Source organism: Chamaea fasciata, unplaced genomic scaffold (assembly GCF_029207755.1).
Source record: "Chamaea fasciata isolate MVZ Bird 193981 ecotype frontalis unplaced genomic scaffold, bChaFas1.0.hap1 SCAF_6, whole genome shotgun sequence".
Lineage (NCBI taxonomy): Eukaryota > Metazoa > Chordata > Aves > Passeriformes > Sylviidae > Chamaea > Chamaea fasciata.
In genome coordinates this window covers 65,336,316-65,363,899 of record NW_027094091.1, presented here as the reverse complement: position 1 = coordinate 65,363,899, position 27,584 = coordinate 65,336,316, and the positions used below count along the sequence as shown (strand labels likewise).

Below are 27,584 nucleotides of genomic sequence, written 5' to 3'. Positions count from 1 at the left end.
GCGGCGCTCGGCCCGGCCGGGGGGCGCTGGCAGCGGCTGCGGGGCGGGGCGGCGAGGAGAGGAGGCGGGTTCCCCTTCCCCCGCCGCGGGCTCCTCGCCTCGGCCGCCCCGGCTGCGGCCCCTCCGGCGGGCGCACGGCCGGGCATGTCCGCGGCGCAGGTGTCGGAGCGGCGGGGCTGGGGGCCGGCCCAGGAGCCCCGGCAGCCCGAGCCCGGCTCGCCCCGCGGGGAGGAGGTGGCGGAGGAGGGCGGCCGGAGCAGGGAAGCCCCGGCGCCCAAGGAGAACGCGTGGACGCGGCGCAGAGCCCGGCGGGACAGCCCTTCCCCGCCCGCGGGGCCGGACGGGCGCCTCGGACCGCAGGAACCAGGTGCGGGGCCGGCAGCGTGCGCGCGGCGCCGTGATGGCATCGGAGCGGTTTTGGGTTTGGGGTTTTCGTTTTGGTTTGGCGTTTTTTAGGAAGGACGAGCGCGCGTTTGTCGGCGGCCGCGGAGCCGGGCCCGTGCGCAGCGCTGCGCGGCGGGAGCCGGGCCGGGCGCGCTGGGTTTGACATACATGGGCACGGGAGGGAGCGCTCGGGGCGGGGGACGCGGCCGGGGACGGCAGCGCCGGGCTGGCTGCACGTCCCGGGGCTTGCGAGTGGCCACCCCGGCCCGGCGGTGACCTCCGGCCGGCCCCTGGCGCTGGCAGAGCGGGCTGCTCGCCCGCTCGTCTCGTTTCGCCTCCTCTAGAAGCGCCGCTTTGCCGCAGCTCTTTTTTGGGGTAATTATGTAGCGAGGCCCTCGGAACGATCCGTTACTTGGGTTTGGTTTCCAGAATGGGGTTGCGGAGGCTCTAAGCGCCGATAAAAGCGGACGGTTCGCTCGCTGTTGGGATTTGTTGTGTTTACATAGGAAGAGATGGGAGGGAGAGTAGCCACGGGATAATTTCCTGGCCTTAAATCACTACATGTAAGATAAAGCCGCTTTATAGGCACCACACTGACTGAACGGGCTTCACAGAGCTGGTCGTCAAGGACCTAACTTGAAATTGCCAGGCTTTATGCTTAGGCTAGCGAAGAGTTCCTAGAAGTTTGTAGCTTCTTGTAGTATTGTTCTTGGCTGCAAGTAAACTGCTGACCTCAAAATAAATACTTCAACCAGCGCTTCCCGAGAATTTCAATCTCAGCACTTGCTCCCGAGGGCACCTGACAAACCTTTTTTGTGATCTCACAGTCGCTTTTATCCTTGAATCAAACGTGTTCTTCCTTGACAAAGAGAAATATATAATTTACAGTTTCAAGTATACAGGTCATATAAACGGAGAGCACATTCCAGACCACAAAATCTCCACTTGGCTAAAGAGCAGAACTTTCGGCAAGCATCTCTGCCCATCTTTATTATCTGGCCTGTTTTGTTTATGTGTACTGACGCGCTCCTAAGTAGCAGTTTGTGCCGAGCTTCCAAAAATCCGGCTGGCTGGGCAGTAGCTTGTGGTCTGCTTCGTGCATGAAAGAGGACTTGTCACTCCTTTGCCCTGCTGTGGCAGGAGTAACAACAGTGCTGCATCAGAAGCACTGGGAAAGCTGCTTTTGTTAGCACCTTGTGTGCTTCTCCTCTGTCAAGTTTGCTTTGCCTGCAAGGGTAAAGCACACAAATAGTTGTTGAAGGAAGGTGGAGGCAGGAAGCGGTGCATTCGTACGCTGTGGCCATTGTCTCCTTCATTTCATGATTTTGGAGAGCCTTATATTGTTTTTGTCCTGCAAGACGTTGTGCTTACCATTCGTGGAATTAATAATTAAGCTGAGGAGTTGTACTAGAACATAATTTTCAGTGGCCAGGTGTATAACTGAGCAAATATGGGAGTCAGCATTGCTGGCAGTGGCACTGGGTGAGGAACACACAGCAGGGTGTGTGTTTTGGTTTGGCCACCACCAGAAGCACCGTGAGGAAGCCACCGTTCTTACCCTTGTAAAAGGCTAAGCAGCTGATCCTTCCTGCCTGTTTGAAGGAAGAAATTGCCGTGTGCCTCCACCCGCAACAAGGGATGTATTTGGAAGGAACTAATTGCACGTTGGCCGAGCAAAATCTGTCACACTAGGCCCTTATGAATGTTGTAGTATGGAAATTAGTCATGTGAAATAATAAGTGGATGAGCAGAAATACTACTGGGATGGAATGTAGAACTATCCGTAAAGAGGATAATAAAATGTAAAAGCATCTCACATCAAAGCAGCGGCTGGATCCTGTTAGACTTGTTGATCCTGGCATAATTTGTTAAAAGTTTCCTGAGACATGCACCTACGGTATGTTCAGTGATAGTTACAGACTTGAAAAAATTGGCTCCAGCCTGTCATCTTTGGACTTTCAATTTATCCTGGGATTGGTTTGTGATAGAGGCAAACCTGGCTCTTGGTACTGAAACAAACTGTTAATGTCACCTGATACTACTGGGAAAATGCAAAATTTTGGCAGAAGAATTTGGTCCAAGCATTGTTAGTACGACTGATTATATTTTTGTCTCTGATACCTGAGTAGGTTTTAGTCATTACAGTAAACCACCCACCCAGTGCGAACATATCTCAACTTTTCATGGTGTGTTTGTTACCAGAGTTCAGTGTTTCTGACCAAGCGTTTCATTAAACTTCTCTTTTAATCAGAATAACTTCAGAATTACTTCAGAAGCTGCTTTAACATCCTCGTCTGCTTTTAACTTGTGGGGAAAGGCTCATATCAGGTATAAAATTGCTAGTGAAATTAATAGGCTTCTCTCTAGTTCTGGAAGAATTGTTCCCCTGAGAGAGTGGGTAAGCTTTGAAACACACTGCCCAGGGAGGTGTGGAGTGTCAGTCCCTGGAGGGGTTCAAGAAATCACTCGGTGCCAGGGTTTAGTTGACAAGGTGGTGTTTGGTCAAAGGTTGGACTCTATGATTTTGAAAGTCTTTTCCAACCTTAGTGATTCCACGATTCTAATCCTGCTGATTGTGGTCAGAGGGAGTGAGTTTCAGCAGAGGCTGCCAAGTGATGAAAATGCCTTCTGTGATGTGCCTCTCTCCCCTTGTAGTGCCAAGCAGTATGGTACTAAGTCCTCATTTCTTTAGGACTCACAAAATGTGAGCTTCCCATCCCCCACATAAATAATTCACCAAGAATCGACTGGTTGAAATAATTTTATTTCAAAAGTTCTCCCACCTCTTGGTTTGATCAAACCTTTGGCACTGCCCTTTTTGTGAGGTTGCAGAAAGGGAATCTAAATGACAAGTTCTCAAGCCTTCCTGTGATTTGTATAGCTGATGTGGGTCTCTAATGATTTATTAGATGATTATTCAAAAATTGTTCATGAAATTCATGAAAATAGTCAGTGAAGCAAAATACTTGTTGTGCTGCTGAAGTGGTTAAAATGGGTTTGCCTGCAAGCATGTGCTTGAATGACATAGCTAATTAAAATAAGTGTACACTTCATTCTTTTATTTTGTGTTTATTTTATTTATTTCTGGGCATCAAAGAATACATTTTATCTGTTTGGTATTTTGGTAGAAGAACCATTTCACTGTAGTGCTGTTGTATGAATCAATTTGCTTTAGTGTGATAGTAAAACAGGTTGTAAAGGTGCAGTTTAGTAAAGACACACTGTGTTGCTAGGAATAGTGAACCTTAGGTGAGTAAATTCATAAATGATCTGATTATCAGATTTTTTGGGTGTACTTAAGGCAGGTGTTCTCATTAGTTCTTAGGAATTCATGGAGTGTTTTAATAGCATAGTCTAAAAATTACTCAAAGCATTATCAGAAGTTTCAGCATTGACAATTTCCCCAACCCTAAAGGGATTAAAACATTATCCTTACAAAGCTGCTACCTGTATTTGACTTGTGCATAACAGCACGTGTTGGTTTTTGTACTGTGCATAACAGTATGGTTGTTTCTTGTCTGGGGTTTTTGTTTCTAAACTGGAGACCTGTTATGAAACTGAAACACCTCTGTGCTACGGCATGTGCTTCATTTAACTGTGAAAACTTTGGTAGAAATTGAGTCACAGGTTGCAGTTTTCTATGAAAAAGCTAAGGAAACAACGAACTGAGAAATTAAATATAAGGAAAACAAATGGCATCATGGTTAATCAGTCATGTATTGTGGATTCCCTCCCCCATTGCTTGTTGTATTGAAAAATTGAAGAGGTGGCAGGGTGCAGGTGTCATACACCACTGCCTTGGTTAATTGTTCAAGTAGTGTGGAGATTGACAATCTAATTATGTAGTTTTTGTGATAAAATGCTGGAAGTCTTGTAGAGCAGAATGTTAGGATAGTAATTGGGATTTTTTTTTGATTGTTTTGCAGAATCTCTGCTCCAAGTCAGTGCTCTGGATTTAAATTAATTATATTCTCCATGGAATAATTTTTGTTACATTTGCAATACTTCATGTGTTAAAACAAAAGATTTAACTGTAGCTTACCTTGTTTAAAAATGGAATATACTGTCAAGCTTCAGACTGAGCATTGAAAGGAAAATATGGTACAAGTTCAACACACAGGCTCCAATTAAGTTGTGAAGAGCTGGGTGATTTTATCTGCTCCCTGAAGCACTTCTGTTATTTATGTGATGCTGTTCCTCCACAAAAGGGAACACACGTGCAGTCCAAATAAAAATAAAACCTGAATATTGTCTAGAAAGCCTTGCAGCATAAACAGTGTTTGTATCAAATATTAGAATGTATTCCACCTATATTAATAGACTTTGCTTTTAGAAGAAATCGGCAATATCATCCCTCCCTTTCCATTAGAAAAAATTTCTTGCTGACTATTTATTTGCAGAGCTTCAAACCATTCTTTCTGAAGTCCTATTACTTGTGATCCTACTGTCTTGTGACCCTCTTGTAGTTGTGATCAGGGGTATTTTGGTGAGAGATCTTATGTACAAACTCTGCTCCTCAGCCATCCAGTCTGCTTTTCCATCTCTGTCGCCGTTGTCCCAGAGGATTGCTGCAGTTTTAGTGGTTCTAAAATTCGTCTTTCATTTTTCAGACCTGTTTCTCTATCTTGACGTGCTGCACGTGGCATGTTTGTACAGCCTTGTCTTTCTGTACCTCCTGTTAGGATGTGGTCTGTTAGGAAAAGCAGAAGAACCATAAAAAAAATGGTTTTGGAGGCTGATTGCTCTTTTCATGTGAATGCCATCTCGACTGCATGGAGTTCAGTGATTGAAAGATGATCATTGGCAATTAAACTGCCTCATCCTTGAGGCAGTTTAAATTCATACTTTATTCATTTCTCCCAAACCCTCCAAACTCTGAAACCCAGTGAGTAAAATCGTTGAAGATCAGTGAATTCTTTTATCAACGCAGCATACCACTAACGAGCAGGTTCCTCGTAGCGTACCACGGGATAAACCATTTTAATGCAGTTGTGTTGGAATTAACAAGTGAAATAGTTTATTTGGAAGGCCTTGTTGAGTTCTGCTGAAACTAAAGATGCCATTTCAGGATGCCTAACACTGTTAGGGGATGTGCCTAACACTGTTAAACCCCAGAGTGATGTTAAGCAGAGGGCTCTTATCTGAACACGTGTGCTTGCCTGAATAGTGGCTCTAGGCCTGTTCCTGACAGCAGAACAGGTGTGACCTGGGTAAAACCTTTCAGTGGTCTCCTGTTACGTTCTTTTACTCTCCCACCCTCCTTCTTGTTTTCCCTTCCCCTTTATCTTCCCTTTCACGCTTCACACTGAAGCCCAGCTCCCACGTGATAAGGCCCAGAAAACCGGCCAGGAAGGACCTGTTAAGTTTGGTTTTGAGCATGGCTGTTTTGGGAGGACAAGGAACTTTGTGGAGGTGTTGCCAGGTAGGGAAGTGCAGGGTGAGATGAGATCTCGAGCCCTTTGAGTTCCAAAAGTGCATCATCCACCAGGCGCTGCGTTGCCTAATATTTTCTTTTTGTTTAGCTTCCAAATGCATCTTCCAAGTCGTGGATTACTCCATTCAGATAAGAGAGATTCCTTAAAACGAGTTGGGTCTCATTCTGCTCCATTCAGACAGCCTCTCCTGCCGCCTGGAATAAATTATATCCCATGACTAAGACAGTGCGGCAACAATGGGTCTTGCACTTCTGAGTGCCTCGCTACGCCCTGCTGACACACAGAGCAGAAGTTCTGGCAGAACAGTCCTTCAGCAGCAATTTAAGTAAAAGTGCTGTGAGATGGAAAAAGGGCTTCAGTCAGGTAATTGGACAGAGGCTGTGTGTTTACAGCCACGCCGTGGCCACTCAGTTTACCTGCACGGGTAATTGGCAGTTCTCTCGGAGAGAATTACAAATTTGTTTGCTGCTCCACCCCAGCAGTCGTTTGTCTTGTTTTGTAAAAGGGCAATTAGTTTACTACCGAGCGGCAAGTGAAAATTAGGGTTACACGGTCGGTCACTGTGTGTTTCTTAAAGCCCTGGGTCTGAAGTTAATTGAGATGTGAGTTTTGTCTTTGTTTTAAAAAGCAGATCTGTAGGGGAGGCAAAAGCCTGCTGGCAAATGGTGGTCAGGGTTCACGAGATTCGTGTCTGGTGAGATGTCCAAGTTGTATAAAGCATATACACGAATTTCATCATTTATATGGCTGTAAATGCTATTAAAATCTAGACTGGAATGTGCAGTAAGCATTAGTTTGTGCTGCTAACGTTCGCTGTGCATTCCAGGAAGCAGACAGAGCCTTTCCAGAGTCACTGGGGCGCAAGGGTGGGGTTCCCAGTGTGGAGCCCTGATAAGGGAGATTAGTCACTGGATGTGAAAGAGATAAGGGCTGAGGAGGTGATGTTATCCCCTTATAAAATAATCCACTTGTGATTTCAGACACGTTCAGTGTTTCAAGCGTGTCTTGCAATAAAACACTGAATAAGAAGTTTCAAGGAATGGTTGTGACTCCCATCTGTATGGGAAGACATGCACTGGGAGAACCAGGGCTTAACAGAAAAAATTAAGAGATGGTTTCCTCTTGCTCCGGAGATCAGATGGGATCATTATTATAATGTTTAGGCTTTAACTAAGTAGTAATTTTCTCTTTTCATATTTTCCTTTTTTTGTTTGCTTTGTTTGTTTTCTTTTTACCTTGGCTTGATTTTGATCTACATGGCTAAACTCTGTTTGGCATCTGAGTAATTATTTATTAAAAAAAAATTATTACAAATTTGGGACTATATAGTTGTTTCTATTTTTTTTTCTTGCTTAATTATAGGTTTCATTAATTCTGCCTTATAAGTAGAGCTTTTAATGGGAGAACTTATTAAATGTGTATCAGGGGTTTTCTTTGCCACTTGTTAGGTTAAAATACCAGCATTTTGACATACCCTAGACCTTCTTCGTTGAAAAAAATGCTTAAATATGGAGTAAGGCAGCATCTTGTACACCTGGTTTGCAAGAGGGTTTACACTTACGATGAATGAGAGTTTTCAGAGTCATGCACTTTAGTGACTCTATTCACTAAAAAAAAAAAGTTCATTGACTTTGATATCAAGCCCTCAGAAACACTTTGGTGGAATATGATGATGGCAGAGTTGTTAACACACACCTTCCTTATTTATTTAAAGTGCAGCCTAATTCTTCACCTAAAAATGTTTTTCTTCCTTTTCAGAACTACAAAATTCCACTAAAGTGATAAAAGCGGGAAAACCCCGGACAAGAAAAAGCAGCAAGGTTTGTATTTTTGCCTGTAAATATTCAGTATGATAAATAGCTGATACTGCCCTAACAAAAAGATAGAAGGTATTTTGGAGTTCCAGCCAGAAGTGTTATGTTATGTCTTGGTAACAGGGAATTTTGAACACAGAGACAAATTAAAAAAAAAGGGGGAAATTAAAATTTGGAGAGTTGCTGAATTGGTGTATGCGCAAGGGACAAAGAAAAGTATTTTTGCTTAAAGATCAGTGAGATTGCATAAAACTGTGAAGGGGCTGCAAAGAAACAGCATCACTTGAGCACAAGTGATGCTAGATTTGTTTCGGAAATCCTCTTTGCATCTTATGTGATGAGTGTCCTTTATGTGCATAAAATCACCGTTTTATGTGGTGATTTTTCATCCAGTCTCCCAAAGGAGACACCGAGTCTTTTTATTGGAACATTAAGTTCCTAATATTTTGTACAGCCACCCCCTTTTTAGGCTGGTTAATAGCTGTTAAGGTTTTCCAAAAACTAAAACCTTAAGCAGTAGATGCCTTTAAATCTCATACGTGTAAGACAGCATTTAATCTGACAATTGTTTGATGTGAGCTCAAAACTCTTTCAAAAGTTGTATGTTTGTTTTCCGTTGTATTTCTTGGGGTTTTTTTTTAATTGCTACTTTTAACAGCTCTGCTCCAGGGAGTAGTCTGGCTCTCTGAGCCATGATTGACATCTTTCCTGTGTTAAAAAGGGCTAAATCAAGGAAGGAATATAAACTGTTTGTCACCTTTGCAGGCCGATGATTTGGGAGATATCGCAAGCTGGCCGACCCCGAGCGAGATAGCAAACAATGAAGTAAGTGTCCTTTGTAATCCTCAGGATTTTTTTTTTAAACCGTGTTGGCTTATCTGTTTAATACTGTTCCCCCCAGAATGTGCTTTGGGTGTTGTAGGGTTTCAGTAGAAGTTTGGTCAGTAATTCAGGATACTGGCATGTGCTTAACTGTGTCTGCACTGGTACTGGAATTTGTTAGTGGTGTGCCGCGGGCTTGTACAGTAAATAGTGCCTTATTTTTTAACTCCACTGTTTAAGAAGTTTCATTTACCTTTTCTGCTGTTTTCATCTGTTTGTGCGCCGATGAGAAGGCCTTTGGAGTTGTGAACGTGCTGCCTTCTCTTGTGGCTCAGAGTGCTTTGTGCCCGTTGTCTGAACACAATTTAGTTATTCTTAGTTTTCTTATTCCTCTGATGGATTTTTCCCCTTCTGGGTTTTAAGTTAACATCTCTTCTGTCAAATTATCTTCCTTTATCTCCAGTGATAAGTGCATAATGTATTTTAGACCTCTCTGCTGCTATTTAAAACAAGAAGAGAGCACAGATTTTTGCTAATGGTGAGGTGCCATTTCACTGTGCTGTAGCTCTGCAGCAGCATTCCTGTGGTGCTTTTACTGTGTTCTTGGTCAGGGAAACCACAACATTTGGGTCCAACAATATGCATTTTATAATTAAAAGTGTCTAAATTCATGTACTGTCTGTAAAACAAAATAACATTCGGTTTGTACTTAAACTTAGTTTATTTGTCTAGCGGAGGGCTTTGTGTTCAAATTAATTATAGCACAGTACTGCAGTATCTACTGTGTGTATTCCAGCAGGTTCAAAGCTGTCTCCAGAAAACAGGAAAATTCTTTCTCTTTAGAAGAAATGTCTGCAAAACTTCCCCATTTTGCAGGTAGAAATTCTATCTGATCATAGAATGATTTGGGTTGGAAGGGACCTTGAAAGGTCTTCCAGTCCAGCCCCTGCCAGCCCAAGTGGAAGGAACATCTTCCACTTGATTGAGTGAGCTTCATCCAGCATGGCCTTGAATGTTTCCCAGCATGTCCCAGGGAAATTCAACCACCTCTCTGGGCAACTGTGCCACTGTTCCGCCACTCTCATCGTGACAAATTTCTTCCTGTACCTTGTCTGAAACTCTTTTATTTTAAAACCATTCCCCCTTGTCCTGTTGTTACAGGCCCTGCTAAAAATCCCCCTTTAAGCATTGAAAGGCCATGGTAAAGTCTCCCTGAGGCCTTCTTTTCTCCAGGCTGAACAATCCCAGCTCTCAGCTTGTCTTCATTGGAGAGGTGCTTCAGCTCTCTCATCATCCTTGGCCTCCCCTGGGCTCTCTCCAGCAGGTCCATAGTTTCATGTTGGGGACCCCAGAGCTGCAGGCAGCACTGCAGGTGGGCTCTCACCAGAGTGGGGCAGAATCCCCTCCCTCTGTCCCTCCCTCCCAGTATTTTGTGAGCCCAGCTTTTTAAAGGTAATAAGTCTGAACAGTAGGTACTAATGAGAATATTCCTTTCTTTCCTATGCAGTAAATTTTCATGTCTGAAGTCATGATTGTTGTGCACACTGCCATTTTACATCTTCTGTTAAAAAACTTTCTTAATCTAAAAATTCATTTCATGCTCTTGCTGTGCTAGCAGAACATAAAACCATTTAAAAAGAGACTTTACAAAACAAGACAATTCTTAAAAGTTCACCCTGTTGAAGAGGCTGAGAACAGGTAATAAAGAAGGAATTTTAATAGCTAATGGAAATGTGCACCTCCTGCTATCAGCAGCTGAACTGCCAGAAATAATTACCTGTGTCTCTTACAGTGTAAGACTGTAAGTCATAGCAAGAAGCCAACAAATAGAAGAGAAAAGGAGGAGAAATCTGATCAAAAAAGCAATAATGGAATCAAGGACAACCCGGAGGCAAAGCCAGATGGTCCAGCAGATAATACTAGTGAAGATGAAGCTCAAACTAATAACCAAAGGAAAAAAGGTGAGTTTAGGCACTGTGTGTAATGCACTGTTGATACAGCTGCATCGATTCCAGTTGAGTGACTCGATAAAACTTCTCCTGATTTGCACTTGCTGGGTGAATACAGAGTATCTTCTGGCCTCAGCCAGGCTGCCTCCCTCAGGGTTTGGAGCATTCTGTTCCGTCAGGTAGGAATTCAGCTCATGCCCTGTCGATGGTCCTTGGAGCTCTGATGATTTCTGGAAGATTTTGTCCTGGCTGTGCAAGCCATTACTGTCTCTGCTATCTTTGTTTCCCTGGATAAGTAGCACTGTGTTAATTTAACTTCATACATATATGTGTGTGTGCGTTACTGCATATACACCAGCACTTCCATTTTCATGCTCTACTATTAGCTTGCACATTGTAGTGATTATTTGAAAACTAAACCAGGTTGTTTGCTTCCTTTTGAGCCAATCTGTTACACTAAAAATGGGAAGTAAACCTGTACGTCTTTTGATCAGGAGCTTGGAACAGGCTGGAGAAACAGCAGAAAAAGTTTATTTAAAGATCAGCTGCTTTTTTGTCTTGCTTCCCTGATGGTGTTTTTCCAGATCCTATAGACCTTTTCTGTTCAGATGTATTAATCTTCCTATATACATATATATATCTTTAAAAAACCTGTACCACTTTTAATTTTTTCAATCTAAGTGAAAATCTAAAGCAAAGCATTCCACAGATAAAATGTGTTTTTCTTTTCCACCTCAGTGCAGAGAAGACATTTTATGTACTTGCTTATGTTTCTTAGCCACAGAAGAATGGAGCCCACAATACCCTAATCAATGTTCTATTTAAACAAATTGTTGGCAGATACTTTAGGCCAGCCTGCAAATAAAATAAAATAAAGCTTTGCTAGTAACTTTTGATGCATGTGAATCAACTTTGAATATCTACAGTACCACAGCTAAATTCTCAGGAAAATTTGTGTGATTGGTGATGGAAATCTTTATTGTGGTGGTTAATTTTATATGTAATTTTTTTACCTCAAAGTTTCATATACAAATTGTAAAGTTATATAGCAAGGAATTCACTGTCTGTATTTAACACTGACATAACTGCAAATTCTTGATCATGGAGCATCTAAAAATCCATTAAATGAAAGGTTTGCCTTTTATTTCTTATATTTGAAGGTTAGGTGAGGTTACATTTCAGTTTCAGAAATTCAGAAATTTAATCATTCGTAATATCTTAAAATTTCAACATTAAGCTTCTCCCGCTTGTTAAAATTTGAAATTAACTGCTGCTAGTTTTACAAGGGAGATTCTGTAGAGTCTTTTCAGGAGCTGAAACCTCAAGTGTTAGTATAATGACGAGTAATACATTAACTTTTCAAGGTAACAAGCAGAAATGGGTGCCGCTTCACTTGGACGACGTGAGGTCAGACAGTCAAGACAGAGCAGGCTCTCGAACGAGCTCCAGATTTGTGCTGGAAACAAACAAGTTAATACCTCATAACAACAGAAGGAATGAGGCAAGAAGTAAGTAGCTCTCAGTCTCTGGGCCTTGCTGTTGGTGGCCAATAAAGTGTAATATCACATGATCTGGCAGTTTTATGTTGAAACATAACTCTACCTGTAGTAGGTAAAACCTGGTGTTTATATTTGCCAGTGACCAGCAGCGTATATATTCACTCTTCATGGTCCCACGGTTCTAAACTGCAGAAAGTTTGTAAAAAGCCTCAGAAGGTGTCTGCTCAGTCCTGCTCTGCTGCTATTCCCACAGCTTGTTGCTACCAGGGCAGTTGCTTGTGGAGCTACACTTTGAACTCTGCTTTGGCAGTTCCAGTGATGTTGTTTTTGCCTTCGAGCCGTACTGATTTCCTCAGCTCCCTGACCTATTTCTCAGCACAGCTCTGCAAAAAGCTGTACTAACACCACGACTGGTGCTGCTTCTGGTCCTCAGGTGTTGTGAACACAGCTGGTTAGGTGGCAGAAATCATAGGCTGAGTGAAAGTTGGTTGGTTTATGTTTTAAAATTGCAATATACATTCACAGTTTGAATGTTTGCTTGTTACAATAAGTACTGGTTGCTACTGACATGGAATTTTTGGAGTCATTTTAGGAACATGGATGAGAGTTTGATCTGGATGTCTGATGGATGGATAGAGGTGGGGGGAGGATTCTTACCAGTTATCACTTACTTCAGCAGTTTTTCCTTAGCAAGGTCGAATGACTGAAAACCACACACATACAGATTATATTCTCTGTAAATGCAGTCTTATTTGACAGGACTTGAGTGTGTGAGCATACATGTGTGATTGTAGGGTTCACTAAAAATCGTTGCTGAACCAAGATTTTTAATACAAATCTTTAGTCAGTCCTTTGTTAAGCTTAGCAGCTCTCAAATTTGATCCAGTAGGGGCTGTATCCCCAGGAATCCCTGTGGCAGAGTGGTCTCCCTGGCATCTGAAGGACTATCCAATTACAACTTAGGGAAACTGTCAGCAAAAGTGACTGACTGAACATGGAAGTCTCTGTGAATGTTGGGAAAAGAGAAGGAAAATGAAGCTCTCTCTCACACAGTTCCTCTCATGAGTGACGTGGGAATTACACCTGTCGCTAAGTTTTGGGCTGGATGAAGCCAAGGTCCCTGGGGACTGGTTTGGACAGTTGCTGTTCAGTGGCGGAGTCAGGAGAGTGGTTGGCAGCTGCTGTCGGGGACAGAAGGGAGTTTCCAGAGAGCCACTGCTGTGGGATCCTGTCATCAAGGGCTGGGCAAAGGGGTCGAGTGCACCCTCAGCACATTTGCAGATGACCCCAAGCTGGGTGCTGCAGCTGACATGCCTGAAGGACAGGATGGGCACTTCATGAGGTTTAACAGGACCAACTGCCGGTGCTGCACTTGGATGAGGCAATCCCTGGTGTCAGTCCAGGCTGGGGATGAGCAGATGGAGAGCAGCTCTGCGCAGAAGGACTTGGGGGTGCTGGTGGAGCAGAGGCTGGACGTGCCCCGGCCATGGCACTCACAGCCCAGAGAGCCAAGCGTGTCCTGAGCTCATCCAGAGCCCCGTGGGAGCAGGGCAGGGAGGGGATTCTGCCCCTCTGCTCTGCCCTGGTGAGAGCCCCCCAGCAGGGCTGCATCAGCCCTGGGCTCCCAGCACAGGGAGGACATGGAGCTGCTGGAGTGAGTCCAGAGGAGACCAGCAAGATGATCAGAGGGCTGGAGCACCTCTCCTGTGCTGGGGGAACTGGGTTTGTTTGGCCTGAAAAAGCAAAGGCTTCAGGGTAACCTAATTGTGGCCTTCAGTACCTGAAGGGAGCCTGCAAAGTGGACGGAGACTATTTAAAAGGGCATGGAATGACAGGATGAGGGGGAATGGTTTTAAAGTGAAAGCAAGTAGGTTTAGATTTAATATTAGAAAAAGAAAAGTACTGTTAGGGTGGTGAGGCCCTGGCCCAGTTTACCCAGAAAAGCTGTGGATGCCCCATCCCTGGAAGTGTTCAAGGGCAGGTTGAATGAAGCCCTGAGCAACCTGATCTAGTGGAAGGTGTCCCTGCCCATGATGGGGGGGTTGGAACTGGATGGTCTTTAGAAGTCCTTCCAAGCTGCAATTCTGCAATTCTGTGATTCTCATCTCACTCGGGTAGTGGTGAGAGTTGTCCACAGGAGGAGACTGAACTGCCATGATCATTCCTTCCTGCCCCGAGCTGATCATAGATATTGTGACCTCTGAGCTGGCACAAGGGTGTCCAGTTGCTTCAGAAGCATTTGGGATGGACTGCCAGTCCATGGATTGCTTCCTTGCTGCTGACCCCTCAGGGCTGGCAGACCTTTCCTGTTCTTGCCCTGCAGCTTCAGCTCTGACCACCTCGGCACGGCCGGGGCTGTGGGTTGCCTGGGCTCAGGCTGAGAACTCTGGTGGCTTAAGGGACTTTCAGGCACCAGGATGTGTCACTGTGATTGCAGGTATTTTGTGGTTTTTTCCTTTTCAAGATTGGCGTCGTGACAGAGAGAAGAGAGACGACCATGACGAGGTGTGCAGCGTGAGGAGCGAGGGTGGCAGCGTCCGAGGCTTCTCCAGAGGCAGAGGAAGAGGCAGGAGCAGAGGAAGAGGACGAGGCAAAGGAAACCCCAGCAGTATGCAAAGAAATGGATGCTTGGCAAAAAAAAATTCGAAACATAGTTATTTCATAACTATGGTTATAATGTTGCTGTTTGCATTTTCTAACATTGTTGTTTTTATGTTCTCTTTCATGTTGAAGTGAACTTTGACTATTCAGTTGGTTATCACGAGCTGTATGGTGAAGGAATTGACCAAGTGTTTCAGCCTGAGCTTAACCCTGGTGTGATTTATTACTATGGTGACGGAACAGGAGTGCAGATGTATTCTGTGGATGAAGCGCTTCTCAAGGAATATATAAAACACCAAATGTAAGTAGATTGCTTAATGAATAAATATTTTCAGAGATCTAGTTAAGATGAAACTACTCATTTCAAGCAGTGTTGAATCCTTATTATCCATGTCAAGTTGGAGACTGAGGCACTTCAGCCTAACTTTTTGAGTTAATTTTGACCATTACTAGTGTCAGCTCCAATTTATTCACTGGTGGGGTGGAAAAACTTGAGTAATGGGGAGGAGTTCTATGGAAGCTGTTTCTGCATCTTGTCTGGCTCTAACTCGTAGAACTGCTTTATTTATGGTACACAGCCCTCTTTATGTTGTCATGTAATTGAGATATGGATGTCTCTGAGCTTGTGCTTTTGAGTACTGTTGGTCTGTTTGCCTGTAAAGCTCTTCTTAGGTGATGTTTCCCCTATTTGCTCTCAATTTCACCTTGAGAAGTCCTGTTAGTTTGATGTTTTCAGTGTGTTTCGCCTGAAACATGTAACTGAGAGAGAGAGAGTAGTTTTGCAATGATACTTGATTTTTCAATAATCTGAAATGTTTACTTTCTCGTATATACCATTAGGCAATGAGAAACCATCTGGAAGACTGATTATCACCAGGAGACAAGTCAAAAAGGGCCTGGAAAGCACTAGTTCATTTTAAAGAGACAGTTTCCACCACTGGCAGATATTTCATCCTCTGTACTTGCATTTCTCTGCGACGCCTCTGTGGTGGTTTTTGATTGCCCTTGTGTTCCATACAGCAACCTGCTTATTTTATTCTCGCTTCTTTTGTTACAGTTGACGCAAAAAGGAAGAGAAAAGCCTCTTTAAAGGGCAGAAAGTATCTGACATGTGGCTATCAACTTCAAAACTTCTATTGCAGTCTTTTTTTGCTCTTGCTGCCAGGCCCCTATGAGACCTGACAGTGGACATGTACCCCCATGTCAGGATAATCGGCCTTCACTGTCCTCAGACAAGTGGGGGAGGAGCACAGCCACTCCACTGTTGGCCAGATTTCTGGGCATGCAGTGTAGAATCCAGACCTCCTAAGGTAGGACATGACAATGTCCCCCTCTGCTGAGAAAAATGTCAGTTACAGCACTGGTCACATCTGACTTCTGTATTTGTATTCCCTTTTGGCACCGAGAGCTTGGCAGGTGTTGGTAGAAGACTTGGCATGGCTGGATAACCACAGCCACTGGTTGCTTGCCTGGTGTGAACCCCTAAGGCATTTGGTTATGGAGTTTGCTTTCCATGAGAGGGAGATTCCTGAGCAGATTTAGAACTGAGCTTCACTAGTTTTATTCACCCTAGACAAAAAAAAAAAAGTGTTTTTTATTTACTCCCTTCTTTTACCACATTAATAATGATGGGAAACAGACTTTATTCATCAGTTACCTATTATTAGCCTCTAAACTGGGATGGCTTTGTCTGCCTTTCATAATTTCGCTATAAAATATTAAAGTGAGTCTGCCAGAGAAGGAAGTATATATGGAATAAAGGTACACAAAATCATTAGGTCTCAACATTCCTATTAGAGTCCAAGGTAAATCAGGATATATTAAAGAAGTGAGACTGAATCCTAGTGGATGAATAAATTTTAAAAGTTTACCTGCTTAATAGAGAAAAGTCTTAGACATCGTCCGACTGAGTTGATGTGTAATTACAGGAAGAAACACACTGCTATCAAGCAATTTATGTTTGTCTCAAGAACCAGCTTGATACACAAGAGAGTAATATTTGTATTGCATACAAAAGTATCTTCCATGTCTTTAACCACGGGCTGAAGTTGTCAGCCTGAAAAGTTTCAGTGCTTAGCAACTCCTCATTCTGCAGCGTGCGGCAGAACTCTATTTAACAAGTCCTCTTCCTTTAGAAAATAAACAAATAAAAGTTGGAGTATCAATACAAGAATAAGGAAGGGGACTCTGAGGAAGAAGGGAAAAGCTGGAGGGGATGTGTGTGTTTAGGTTTGTCCCTCTGCTTGGAGCAAACTTGTGCATTGTCTTCATTTATCATTAATGGTCTTTCACATTCCTTTTTCTAGAGTGATGGACATCAAGTGAGGCAGTTTGAGTCAAGTTCAGTCATTGTCCATTTCTGCTTGTGGAATTTTTAACTAGGTGAATCGTTACAGGATTTTACCTTTACTGTATGATTGTAAAGGTAACACTAGTAAAATGTTGGTATATGGCATTTGTGCTTGCTCATCTTCTAGACTGGGAGGGGAAAAGGAATCTAGCAGCTCAGAACAGTAGACAGGATATTCCTGATAGAAACTATCTCTTTGTGCCCAGTTGCTTCACAGATCATACTTGGCTCTGAGTAAGAGCTTAATTCTCCAAAAGCCTTATTCTCTTCTCTCCTCTGTTTGCTTTGATTTAATAGCAGTGTTTCCATTTGTCCTGTCTTGTCCAGCATTGAGACTTTAAATTTATTCTGTTTTGGAGCTGAGTGTTGGTCAGAGCATGGTGCTGATACTGCCAAGGTCTCAGGGTCGATCCCTGCATGGGCCATTCACTTGGGAGTTGGACTCTGTATCCTTATGGGTCCATTCCAGCTCAGAATATTCTGTGTGTGATTCCATGTGTTTCATAGAGCCAGCTTTTGCTTCAAATTTCTTCAGCTACAAAAAAAATTAGAGAAAGAAATGGTATCAAGGTGCTGCTTGGGTCAGTGATGGCATCTGAGTGCCCTGCTCTTGGAGACTTTGGCCCTGATCCCAGCTTCAGTGGAGAGACTTGTTTTATTCTTTGTTGAAAGTAGAATGATCTTTATTTACATTTGCATGTGCAACTTTTTTCCTCAGCATTTTAATACCCCCCTCATTTCTTTTTCGTGCTACCTCTGTTTTTGTCATAGAATTCTAACTGCTTTCCATTAAGTCTTTCTCTACCTGCATTTTTCTGAATATGATGAGGAGTTAGGATTCCTTGGATGTGCTGTGCAAAATCATGGTATGATGTGTAAGCTCTAAGAAAGGCCTAGATTTCAGTCATGTAAATTGAGGGGGTTTTCCATTCTTTTTCACAGGACATTTTCTCATTCCATTGCTCTGTGTGACAGCTCATGATTTGAATTCCTTACTTTTAGTCTTCACTAAGTATAAAACCTCTTGACACCTGGATTATTTCCTAGAGCAGCGTCATTGTTGAAAATTTGTCTTCTTGCTGTTTGTCCCTCGTCTCTGTGGTATCACCAGATTCCTGAAATGTCCTTGTCCTTCAACATCATCTATTCTTTCAGACTTTTTTCCTCCATGAACTGCTTTTGGTCCAGTTTCATGCCAAATGCAACATTACTGGTCTTATTCTCTCATCTTCCCGCAAGCATGCTTGATGATTCAGGGTATATATGTGTGCCTCAGCACTCAGATAGGATACTTCCAATGCACTGGAGATTGGGGCAATAAAAGATGCAGTTCAGGATGAGCTGGTACTGCTGTGTGGGATATAACTTATGCTCTGACTGTAAGCAGTGCTTGTCCTTCATCTCTGTGGAGGCCAAGACAATGTTGTTGCCTTCTGTCCATGTAAGTAATGAGGGAGGGGGTGGGTGAAGGAAAGCTGGAGCGTAGTTTTTGGTTGTGCAAATGTAACAAGGCTTTGATTTTTACCCCTCTGTGCTGTACTGAGTCATAAGTCTGTCTTAACCTGTCGAGCATGCTTGCTGCTCTCTGAGTCTTCTGCTGAAGAATGGTTTTGTTAATGTCAAAATGCTCTGGTTTTTTAATGGAAGACTTTAACAAGGAATTTAGGCTGCTGCTTTAGGATTTTCTTTAACCCTAGAATAAGCTCAGGTTTGTATGTTTCGTTCTGCAGTGAGTATTATTTCAGCACAGAAAATCTGGAGAGAGACTTCTTTCTGAGGAGGAAGATGGACAAACAAGGGTTTTTGCCCGTGTCACTGATCGCCAGTTTCCGTCGGATGCAAGCTCTCACTACGAATGCTGCACTCATTTTGGAGGTAAAATCATTCAGAAGGATGTACTTGAAAAGTTGCTTGGTTAATTCTGGGCTGCCATAGCTTCAGAGCTATGAAGTTAAGAAAAATTTTTGTTTATGATGACAAGGGTGCTATAAAGTGCCAAGTTGTTTGGGTTGTGTTTTTTTTGTTTGTTTGTTTGTTTTTCTTTTTTTTGGACAGTTTTTAATGTTATGATATGTTTGTCACACAGGCCCTAAAGGACAGTACAGAAGTTGAAACTGTGGATCAGAAACTAAGAAAAAGGGTTGATCCAGAAAAGTGGCCAATTCCAGGTCCTCCTCCATGCAACCTGCCTCCAACTGACTTTTCTCAGCTCATCAATTGTCCAGAATTCATACCAGGCCAAACTTTTGGCTCACATACTGGTAAAGGATTTATTTTACAGAAACATAAGTTTAAGGCTGTCTGTCTAGCTTAGGAAATTTGCCTTCTGATACTGATTTCATAATAGAAGTTGTACTTTTGGTAATGGCTTACTCAGCTGCTCTGCCTGCCAGCCTTGCACTTGCCAAGTCACATGGCTGATGTGAAGTAGATGGAAATGTCTCTTGTGTCTTATGGCTGTGACAGTTCTCCAGAGTATAGAATGGTAGACTACAGTCCTGTGGAATTAGTAATAGCAATCCTAAACTAGGCCTAAAACCTGCTTCATTTTTGTGGCAGCTGAGAGTTCGTTCTTTTTTTGGGGCATCCGTGTTTTGGATGGGAAACTCATTCACATTTTTAATAGGGAGATGCATTTGTTTGCTGACAACCCTTGGCAAGGGAATCTTTTCCTAAACTGTTGGCTGAAATTAAATGGGAAGAATGAAGATGGAGTTAGGCACCCATCCACAGAGTTAGAGAATGACACAGAGAAAACACGATCCTAATGATGCTGCTCTTTTTCTTCTCCTCAACAAAACGTAATGTCTCACGGGCTGTGAAGGAACTTTCCGTGGAGATAAAATCTTAGAATTGATTTTATTCTGAAATGTTGAGTGAACTGTGAAAAGCTGTCTCTTAAAAATGAAAAATTCTTTGAGCAGTGTTATGTTTATCTAGAGAGGTAGAAAAATGGTAGCTGTGGTTAAAAGAAATTGTAAAACAAGCAAAATAGAACCAAAGCTATCCATAAGAGGAATTGACCTACTGTTTTCTACTGCTAGAGTCTGCACCAAGTTCTCCAAGAGTGGGAAGCCCACTGAGTCCAAAGGAAAATGCTGAATCGAGTAATTTTCAGACAATGTCTAAAGGACTGTCTACAAGTTTGCCTGATTTGGACTCTGAACCTTGGATAGAAGTGAAGAAGAGGCATCGTGCATCCACTGTCAAGCTAAAGGTAAAATCAAAACCTTTATGTTTTTTAAAAAAAGTGCAAAACCAACTTTGAGGTTACACTGTAAACCAAGGTTTAAACATCTTAACATATGTGATGCTTGACAATGCAATAAAGTTTGGAAAATCATTATCCAATTCAAATATAAAACCTCTTCCAACTTAGGAGACTGTTCCTGTACCTGAGCAAACACCAGATCAACACCAGCCGCCCCCACCTCCAGAGGAACAAGAACAGGAAGAACTTGAATTTTTGTTTGATGAAGAGATGGAACAAAATCAGTGTCGGAAGAATAAGTTTACTGATTGGTCAGATAGTGATTCTGATTATGAAATTGATGATCAGGATGTAAACAAGATTTTAATTGTAACACAGACACCACCGTATGTGAAAAAACATCCCTGTGGAGACCGTGCTGGCAACCGCGTGTGCCGTGCAAAAATTACATCAGAACTTGCTAAAGTCATTAACGATGGCTTGTACTACTATGAACAGGATTTGTGGATGGATCAGAGTGAAAATGATGCCGCGATGAAGGTAATTGTCTTTAATTTTTGACTTGAAAACCATGCCTGTCCAAACAGTTTCCAAATCAATTTCAGCCTTCTGCTATGTAGTTATAAAATGCTACAGGCGAGACAGTAATTTGCAGATCTGCTGAATTGTCTTTAAAGTTGAAAGCAAACCCAAATTTTTCATGTCCCAGACTTCACCAAAAACACTGAGTGAATTTTTTTGGTAGTATTTTGGAGATGGTTCAAGTTTTCCAATGTTTTCTTGTTCTATGAGTAGTTTGTTTCGTAACAACTGCAAACCCCCACCCAGAGGTGAAAGGGGGTACGTGTGTCGGAGATGAGATGATGAGAGGGAAGTAATACAGTCATTTTAAAGTAGTTTTATATTAAGGTTCTGTTTGCCTTGTAGTTTGTTAGAACAATAGTTAGAATGAAGTTACCTAAATTAACTTCAGTTAATTTAGTGTTGAGCGAAGGTGGCTTCATCTGTGCCCAAAGAGGGGGAAGTAGCTTCATGGATGAAAGGAGCATGTGCAAAAGCAAGATGATAAAGGTGGAAATGGTTGTTGAGAATAAGAGCAAGAAATAAAGGTAGAATTTAGAATATGGATTAGAATGGTCAGAGAAAACCAGCAAACGTGAAGAGGGCAGTGAAAAACAGCAAACTGCAAGAGAGAGTACTTCCTATTTTGTTGTTGTTATGGACTTGACAATAATTGGATGAGATTTTTCATGCACAGCATGTGCATGTCCCACCTGAGACGGGTGTGTGGGGGTACTTGAGTGTCAGTTCTGGCTTATTTTCTCTTCATGAAATGCATCTGTTTCTCAGGATGGTATCTATTACCCTGCTTTGCATTTACAATTTGCTTTCTCTAATTCAGCAAGAGATTGAGAACTTTAAGAAGCTAAACCTCATTAATAAGGATGAATGTGATAGTCTTGCACCTGAAACTGCTGATCCAGCCCAAGAAGTTCCTCCAAGACCTCCAAGGTTACAGAAAGGTAAGTATGAAAGTATTTGTTTTGTTAAATCTCTGTAATAAAGAACAACTCTGTAGGTGTTTTGGCTCTTTTCTGCCTGTGCAGTATTTTAATTTTGGTTCAGTCAGCAGTCTGAGGGGGTTTTTCTTCGCTAATTTTTCAAACTGTCAACTGTTCATGGGTAGCGTGGTTTCAGTTGAATGACAAGCTGGCACTTGTTCTGCTTTGTTGTCACTCTCCACCAGCACCAGGTGCTCTTTGTGTGACTTGGAATTTACAGTGTGTAAAGTTAAACTGTAGCTGTGAAACGTTTTATAGAAACCAGCATTTTTTATGGGCTACAGGGATGGAAGGAAATGAGATTAGAAGAATTTACTACTTGTATCATACCATTACTGAGCAGTCACAGCGTCCAAATCTTATCTCCTGTGGTATTTCTGGTACTATTAACATTTACTGGGTTACATGCTAATAGCATCTCTAAAGCAGCTCAGGAAAACCACCTCCCTTTCTCCTTCCTGCCTCCATATTTAGCAGAGGAGCTGGCCTGTAATTTCTTAAGTACTGAAGTACCTGCAGCAGCAGGAATGGCTCGATCGCTGCCAACAGCAGTCCCAGATTCCCCCCGTTTCCACCCTGGCTTCATCCCACGAACACCTCGCACCCCAAGGCTCCAGGATCCCAACAAAACACCCAGGTTCTACCCCGTTGTTAAAGAAGCACGATCCTTTGATGTAAAGGTAAATGGAAAAAACATATTTAAAAAGAATAAACAACAAAACAGCAGAGGGCCTATAAAACTCATGTTTGTGCATACAGTTTAATAAGAATGAAAAGGCAAAATGCTTGTACTCCTATTGCTTAACTCCAAAATATTTACCATATTCACTTTTTATTTCTATCAAATGATTTTTGAGTCTTCTTCCTTGAAAGTCCTTACTAAAAGAAGTGCTGTGCTTAAGATTTTTGATTAGTTACATAAGACTAATCTTCAGGTTATGAAACTCTGGTCTTGTGACTTTGTAACTTGTTAGAAAACAGAGCAGAAAACTTTTAGATCTCTGTTTTAAAAGGGAGTGAGTGAGTGAAGTCAAATTAGGGAAACAAATCCTTTATTTACTCTCTTAGACTCCGAGGAAAAGAAAAACGCGCCACAGTACAAATCCTCCCTTAGAATGCCACGTTGGTTGGGTGATGGATTCCAGAGACCACAGGCCAAGAACTTCCTCTGTGAGGTAAATGTTGTTGCTGTCATTCAAAATTTATTTGCAGGTAGTTCTCTGGAGAAGCAGGCTATAAAAGGCAATTTATAGATACAACGGAAGCAAGAAAAGAATGATCAAGAAAGACAAAAATCTGGAATACAGATTAGAATTCCAGTTTGTCTGGAAACAAGCCAGGCAGATTGGTGTTCACAGTGTTGTTTGCTCCATGGTATTGCAGCAGCAATGTTACTTGAGGCACTGATGTTCACTTCAGTGGTCATATAAAATCAAGCAGGACAGTAATGTTTAATTATCATTGTCCAAAACTGTTTTATTTTTGACATATGAGCACAAAATCTGATTTTCTTGAGGTCCACCCAAACCCAGGTGACCATACTTCAGCTCTTGCATAGGTCAGGGTGGGTGAAAACTGATTCTGCAGAAAAGCTCTGTTTACAGGGCAGAACTATGTTGGGATTTTTTTCTCCAGCAGTTCCAATGCCTCACCTTCAGAAGGAGCTCCAGTAGCAGGTTATGGCTGTACTCCAAATTCTCTTCCCAAATTCCAGCACCCATCTCACGAACTGTTAAAGGAAAATGGCTTTACTCAGCAGGTGTACCACAAATACCGGCGGAGGTGTTTAACAGGTAAGCTGCTCCATGCATTTCCTAAAATTTTTTGAAGCTTCCAGGTGTTGTCTGATACCAGTTTTCTTCCCATTGTTCCTCATCCCTTATTTTTCTTGGGAAAGGCAAGCAAAATTTATTTGGTGCCTCTGTTTTAGGAACCCTGCTTTCCATTTAACTTTACATTCCCTGACAAAAAAAATCACCCTCAAATTTGAACAGAAGTTACCAGAATATCTGGTGTGGATTTTTTTACTAAAAGGCAAGGTACTTTAAAATATTCTGGTGAAAAATTAAAATAGTGGTTTTGTTCTTCCCTTACTTCTTTTTTCCTTCTAGAGAGGAAACGGTTGGGAATTGGCCAGTCCCAAGAAATGAACACTCTTTTTCGTTTCTGGTCCTTTTTTCTGAGAGATCACTTCAACAAGAAAATGTATGAAGAATTCAAACAGCTTGCTCTAGAGGATGCAAAAGAACACTACAGGTATTTTTTCCTGAGGCCTTACCATTCCTTTTAATGACTCTGAAGTATACATACATCTGCAGTGAACAGTACATTTTCAGTATTGCCTTTGACTTTTTGTAAATATTTAAAATAGCAGTGTGTATAAGTTAAATAGAAAAAAATCAGTATATAATTACACTTTGCAGATAAAAGACTGACTTTGCAGCATTTCCTGACCTGCAATCAGTCCTGAATTCTACAAAATCCTGTAACGTGTTGACCATGATGAGTCAGTTCTGTGCTAACACTCCTCGGATTCTTCCTTCTGTAGGTGAAGACATTCTTAGGCTCATTTTACTTGTTCAAACTGGTTCTTGCCTTACGAAAATACCAGAAAAATGACAACAAAGGAAATTCTCACTGCCCTTCAGTTCCTGGATAGAATTCCTTTCCTTCCACCCAGTTCCCCCACCTCTATTTCTCTGAGCCAAAGAGACAAGGTGGATTTTTGTACCTCTCTGTTCTGTTCCAGGTACGGCTTGGAATGCTTGTTCAGATTTTACAGCTATGGCCTGGAAAAGAAATTCAGGAAAGAAATATTCGAGGATTTCCAGCAAGAGACAAAGAGGGACTATGAAGCTGGTAATTATCACAGGCCTGTCACTGCTCACACTGTGGCAACATTAGTTGAAAATTATCCCAATTCCTTGGCACTGACTTGTTAACTAACCACGAACAGCTTTTATTCATTTTATCTTCAGTTCTCTTAAAAATATAGTTACCAGTGAATAATTAAGTTTATAATTAAATTTGACCTTTGAAAAGCGGTAAAATTACCTTTTTCTCTAACTAGGTCAGCTGTATGGACTGGAAAAATTTTGGGCTTACCTAAAATACTCTCAGCACAAGACTCCAGCTGTTGACCCCAAACTGCAAGAATACCTGAGTCAATTTAAGAGACTGGAGGACTTCAGGGTGGATGTAAGTTTCAATGCCTACTTTAAATAACATTTAGTGTACTGATATTTTCACTGCAAGGTAATCTGAGAGCATTGATTTCATGAGAAGGCAGCCTGATAAATTCTAAGGGCTTAATCCTTTCAATCCTACAAGTCTGTGGAGAGGCAAAACCACCTGGCTTTACGGCAAAACTCCTAACAGCTTGCCCACGTTTATTTTCAGCCTCCTATTGGTGAAGAATGTGGCAGGAGGAGAGCAGGTGAGGATTCAGGTCATCACAGACATCAGTCCAACTCTTCCAGCCTCTCCAAAGCTGCTGCTGCCTGTCAGTCCCGGGCGCTGGGAAGCGTTTCCTGTGGCAATTCCTCTGTGGGCCATAGTAATGCAGCCACAAAATCTATAGAAAGTGATGTCCCAGAAAAATAAAGACTTTGGATGAGCTTGTGTCCTCGAGAATCAACTTTGGCATCACTCCCCTGATCTGGAGATCTTCAAGGCGAGGCAATCTCTACCATGTGATTAAAAATGTATGGAGAGACAAAGGATGGGATGCTGTTTCTCACGGGATATAGTTCTAAAACACTTGACCTAGGAGAGTTGCTCTTGGTTATGGGATCATTGGAAGGATCCTAGGGAAGATTCTTTGGCTTCAGTATTGCTTTCCTCAAGCTTTTGTTTACAAAGAACTGCATTCCTTGCATATGCAAAAAAAAAAAAACAACAAAAAAAAAACTTTGAGGGATGCCTTACATTTCAGCTCAGATTTCTTAAAAAAAGGTATGATATATACCCATGTTATTTACTGTGCTGTCCTCACCCATATTTCCCCATTACTTGTACTTTACCAAAGCAAAAAAGATTACATTATATGTAGAATATTAAATGGAAAGGATCTATGTGACTGGTTTGCTTTCAAGGCTAACTATCTAAAAGTATGTTTTTCTGCAAAAGCACATTGGAGAACGTGCAGCTGTATATGAAACTGCATTTCTGGATTCTATTTAAAGATATAGTTTGTATTTTTTTTCAGGGTCTCCATAGTTAGTATTTTATTAAGTATGGAGTTTGAGTGGACATAACTGGGATAGTTTTGCAGATATTTCCTTCAGTGCTGATTCTTTAATAACTCAAGCAGCAGAAAACTACAGGGGAAGACTGAGCTTTTGATTTCATAGTGTCTTAAATTAACATTCAGTATCTACAGATTGTGCAGATTGTTAAAATAGCCAACTATTAATACTCTGGGCTTGAGAGGTGTCTTCATTTGAATTCTCTTATGATCATGAAGTCTAGCAGGAGAGGCATAATTTTGAAATTTTTTTTCTCCATATTTCAAGTAATAATTAGTTTGGAGGGAAACAAAGTATTCCTTGTAAATTTTAATTTTTATTTGCTTTGTTTTGCAATATCTGAATGAAGTTCTGCTTAAATTGTGCTTGCTAAGCCTAAATGATTTCAAACAGGTCTAAAGACAATTTCACTGAATGTAAGTTATTCAAATACAAATCCATTTTTGTAGCTGAAAGAGGGGGGATGTTTATAACCTGTCATGTCTTACTGACTTCATTAGTTTGTTTTTAAAGACTCAAGAAGAACCAAGTGAGTAACTACTCTTTCAGGGGTAGGTCAGAGGAATTCCATCTTTTTGTTAGTTGACTGTAGAATTACTTCAGTTAACTTTTAAAGTTATGAAGTGATGTCTAGCACAGATGCCTTAAACTGACTGCACAGCCATGGGTGGAACTTTAAACTACCAGCTGTCAGAGGTTATAATGAATGTTAATTTTTCAGTCATTGTCCTGTGAATCTCACTGAGACAAATGATGGATGTTTGCATTGAAAGGAGTGGATGACTTTCCCCACAGTTTATACCATTTCAGCACAAAATGCAGCCTTTTGTCAGTGGCCTGTTCTACATGAATTTAAATTAATGCATACCAAGATTTGAAGTAAATATCCTATAAATATGCTGAAGTGACACATCTCAATCCTGTGTTTGATCCATGCCTTTTGCTACCCATGAAAATGATGCGAATGTAAATTTGGATTGAAATTGTATATACAAGTAATAAATTTAAGATATTTCAATTTTTAATTGGAAAATGTGCAGATTAAGCTTTTAGTGTGTGTAATTTTGTGATATCTTGAAAAATTTTATAAAAACAACAAAAAACCCTAATAGTGTTGTATATCAAGTTTTTTTTCCTCCCAGAAGTGTGAAGAAAAACAACTTGAAAGAACGTAAGGCTGTAGATTTGCATAAAAATTTCTGCTGCACTGAGGTGCTGGGGAAACCCAGCCTGGTAAAGGTGGAAGTGCATCTTGGAATGCAAGCCAGCTTTCTTCAAAAAGAGCAATCAAAAGAAGAATATTGATTTATTTTTGTCATGTGATTGTTTGTCAAAAACAGGTGAATGATAAACATGGGGCAAGGCTAGGAGAGTAAATGCTTCACCTGCTGGTGTCTAGAGCTGCTCAGTGTCCCTTTAGTGAGCTGCACAAAACCACTACCCAAGTCCATCCACAGCTCTGGCTGCCTCTCAGGAATGCCCCTTTCACTTCCCATGGGCTTGAATCTTCCCTCTTTTTTTTTTTTTTGGAAAAAAACAATCCTTGCATTACTGATGGTTTCACTGTCTGGCTTCAAGTGGTTCATCACCTCTCAGTAACTGATGGACCCTGGTGCAGGGCCAGAACTCTGAACATGCACAGTTGTGTATCTAACATCCTTTCCCAAGCCTTTTAGGTCCATTTATTCCAACTTTAACTATGTCTTAAGA

At 41.8% G+C, this 27,584-nt stretch overlaps 1 protein-coding gene across 4 annotated transcripts; it reads left to right on the top strand.

Moving 5' to 3' along the window:
• Positions 1-64: 64 nt before the first annotated feature.
• LARP1B (La ribonucleoprotein 1B) lies at positions 65-26,899 on the top strand. 4 transcript variants are annotated; one of them, XM_066186663.1, is made up of 19 exons: positions 65-367; positions 7,578-7,639; positions 8,399-8,458; positions 10,248-10,416; positions 11,769-11,912; positions 14,368-14,511; positions 14,637-14,805; positions 18,585-18,729; positions 18,941-19,115; positions 19,899-20,071; positions 20,234-20,605; positions 21,468-21,588; positions 22,105-22,307; positions 22,696-22,802; positions 23,263-23,420; positions 23,739-23,883; positions 24,377-24,486; positions 24,698-24,825; positions 25,027-26,899. In XM_066186663.1, the coding sequence occupies exons 1-19, from the start codon at positions 145-147 to the stop codon at positions 25,228-25,230; spliced, it is 3,012 nt and encodes a 1,003-aa protein (XP_066042760.1). In that variant the 5' UTR covers positions 65-144; the 3' UTR covers positions 25,231-26,899. The 4 variants fall into 4 exon arrangements, with proteins under 4 accessions (XP_066042760.1, XP_066042761.1, XP_066042759.1 ...); XM_066186664.1 differs by having other exon boundaries at positions 22,102-22,307; positions 23,266-23,420; XM_066186662.1 differs by having other exon boundaries at positions 22,102-22,307.
• The last annotated feature ends 685 nt before the right edge of the window (positions 26,900-27,584 follow it).

What these genes read in the sequence shown, in the direction of transcription:
- LARP1B (XM_066186662.1), top strand. Translation starts at nt 145, where the DNA reads ATGTCCGCGGCGCAGGTGTCGGAGCGGCGGGGCTGGGGGCCGGCCCAG. An exon ending in AACTTTTGGCTCACATACTG is followed by an intron (nt 19,116 to 19,898) that starts GTAAAGGATTTA and finishes TTCTACTGCTAG; the next exon opens with AGTCTGCACCAAGTTCTCCA. An exon ending in GATGCAAAAGAACACTACAG is followed by an intron (nt 23,884 to 24,376) that starts GTATTTTTTCCT and finishes GTTCTGTTCCAG; the next exon opens with GTACGGCTTGGAATGCTTGT.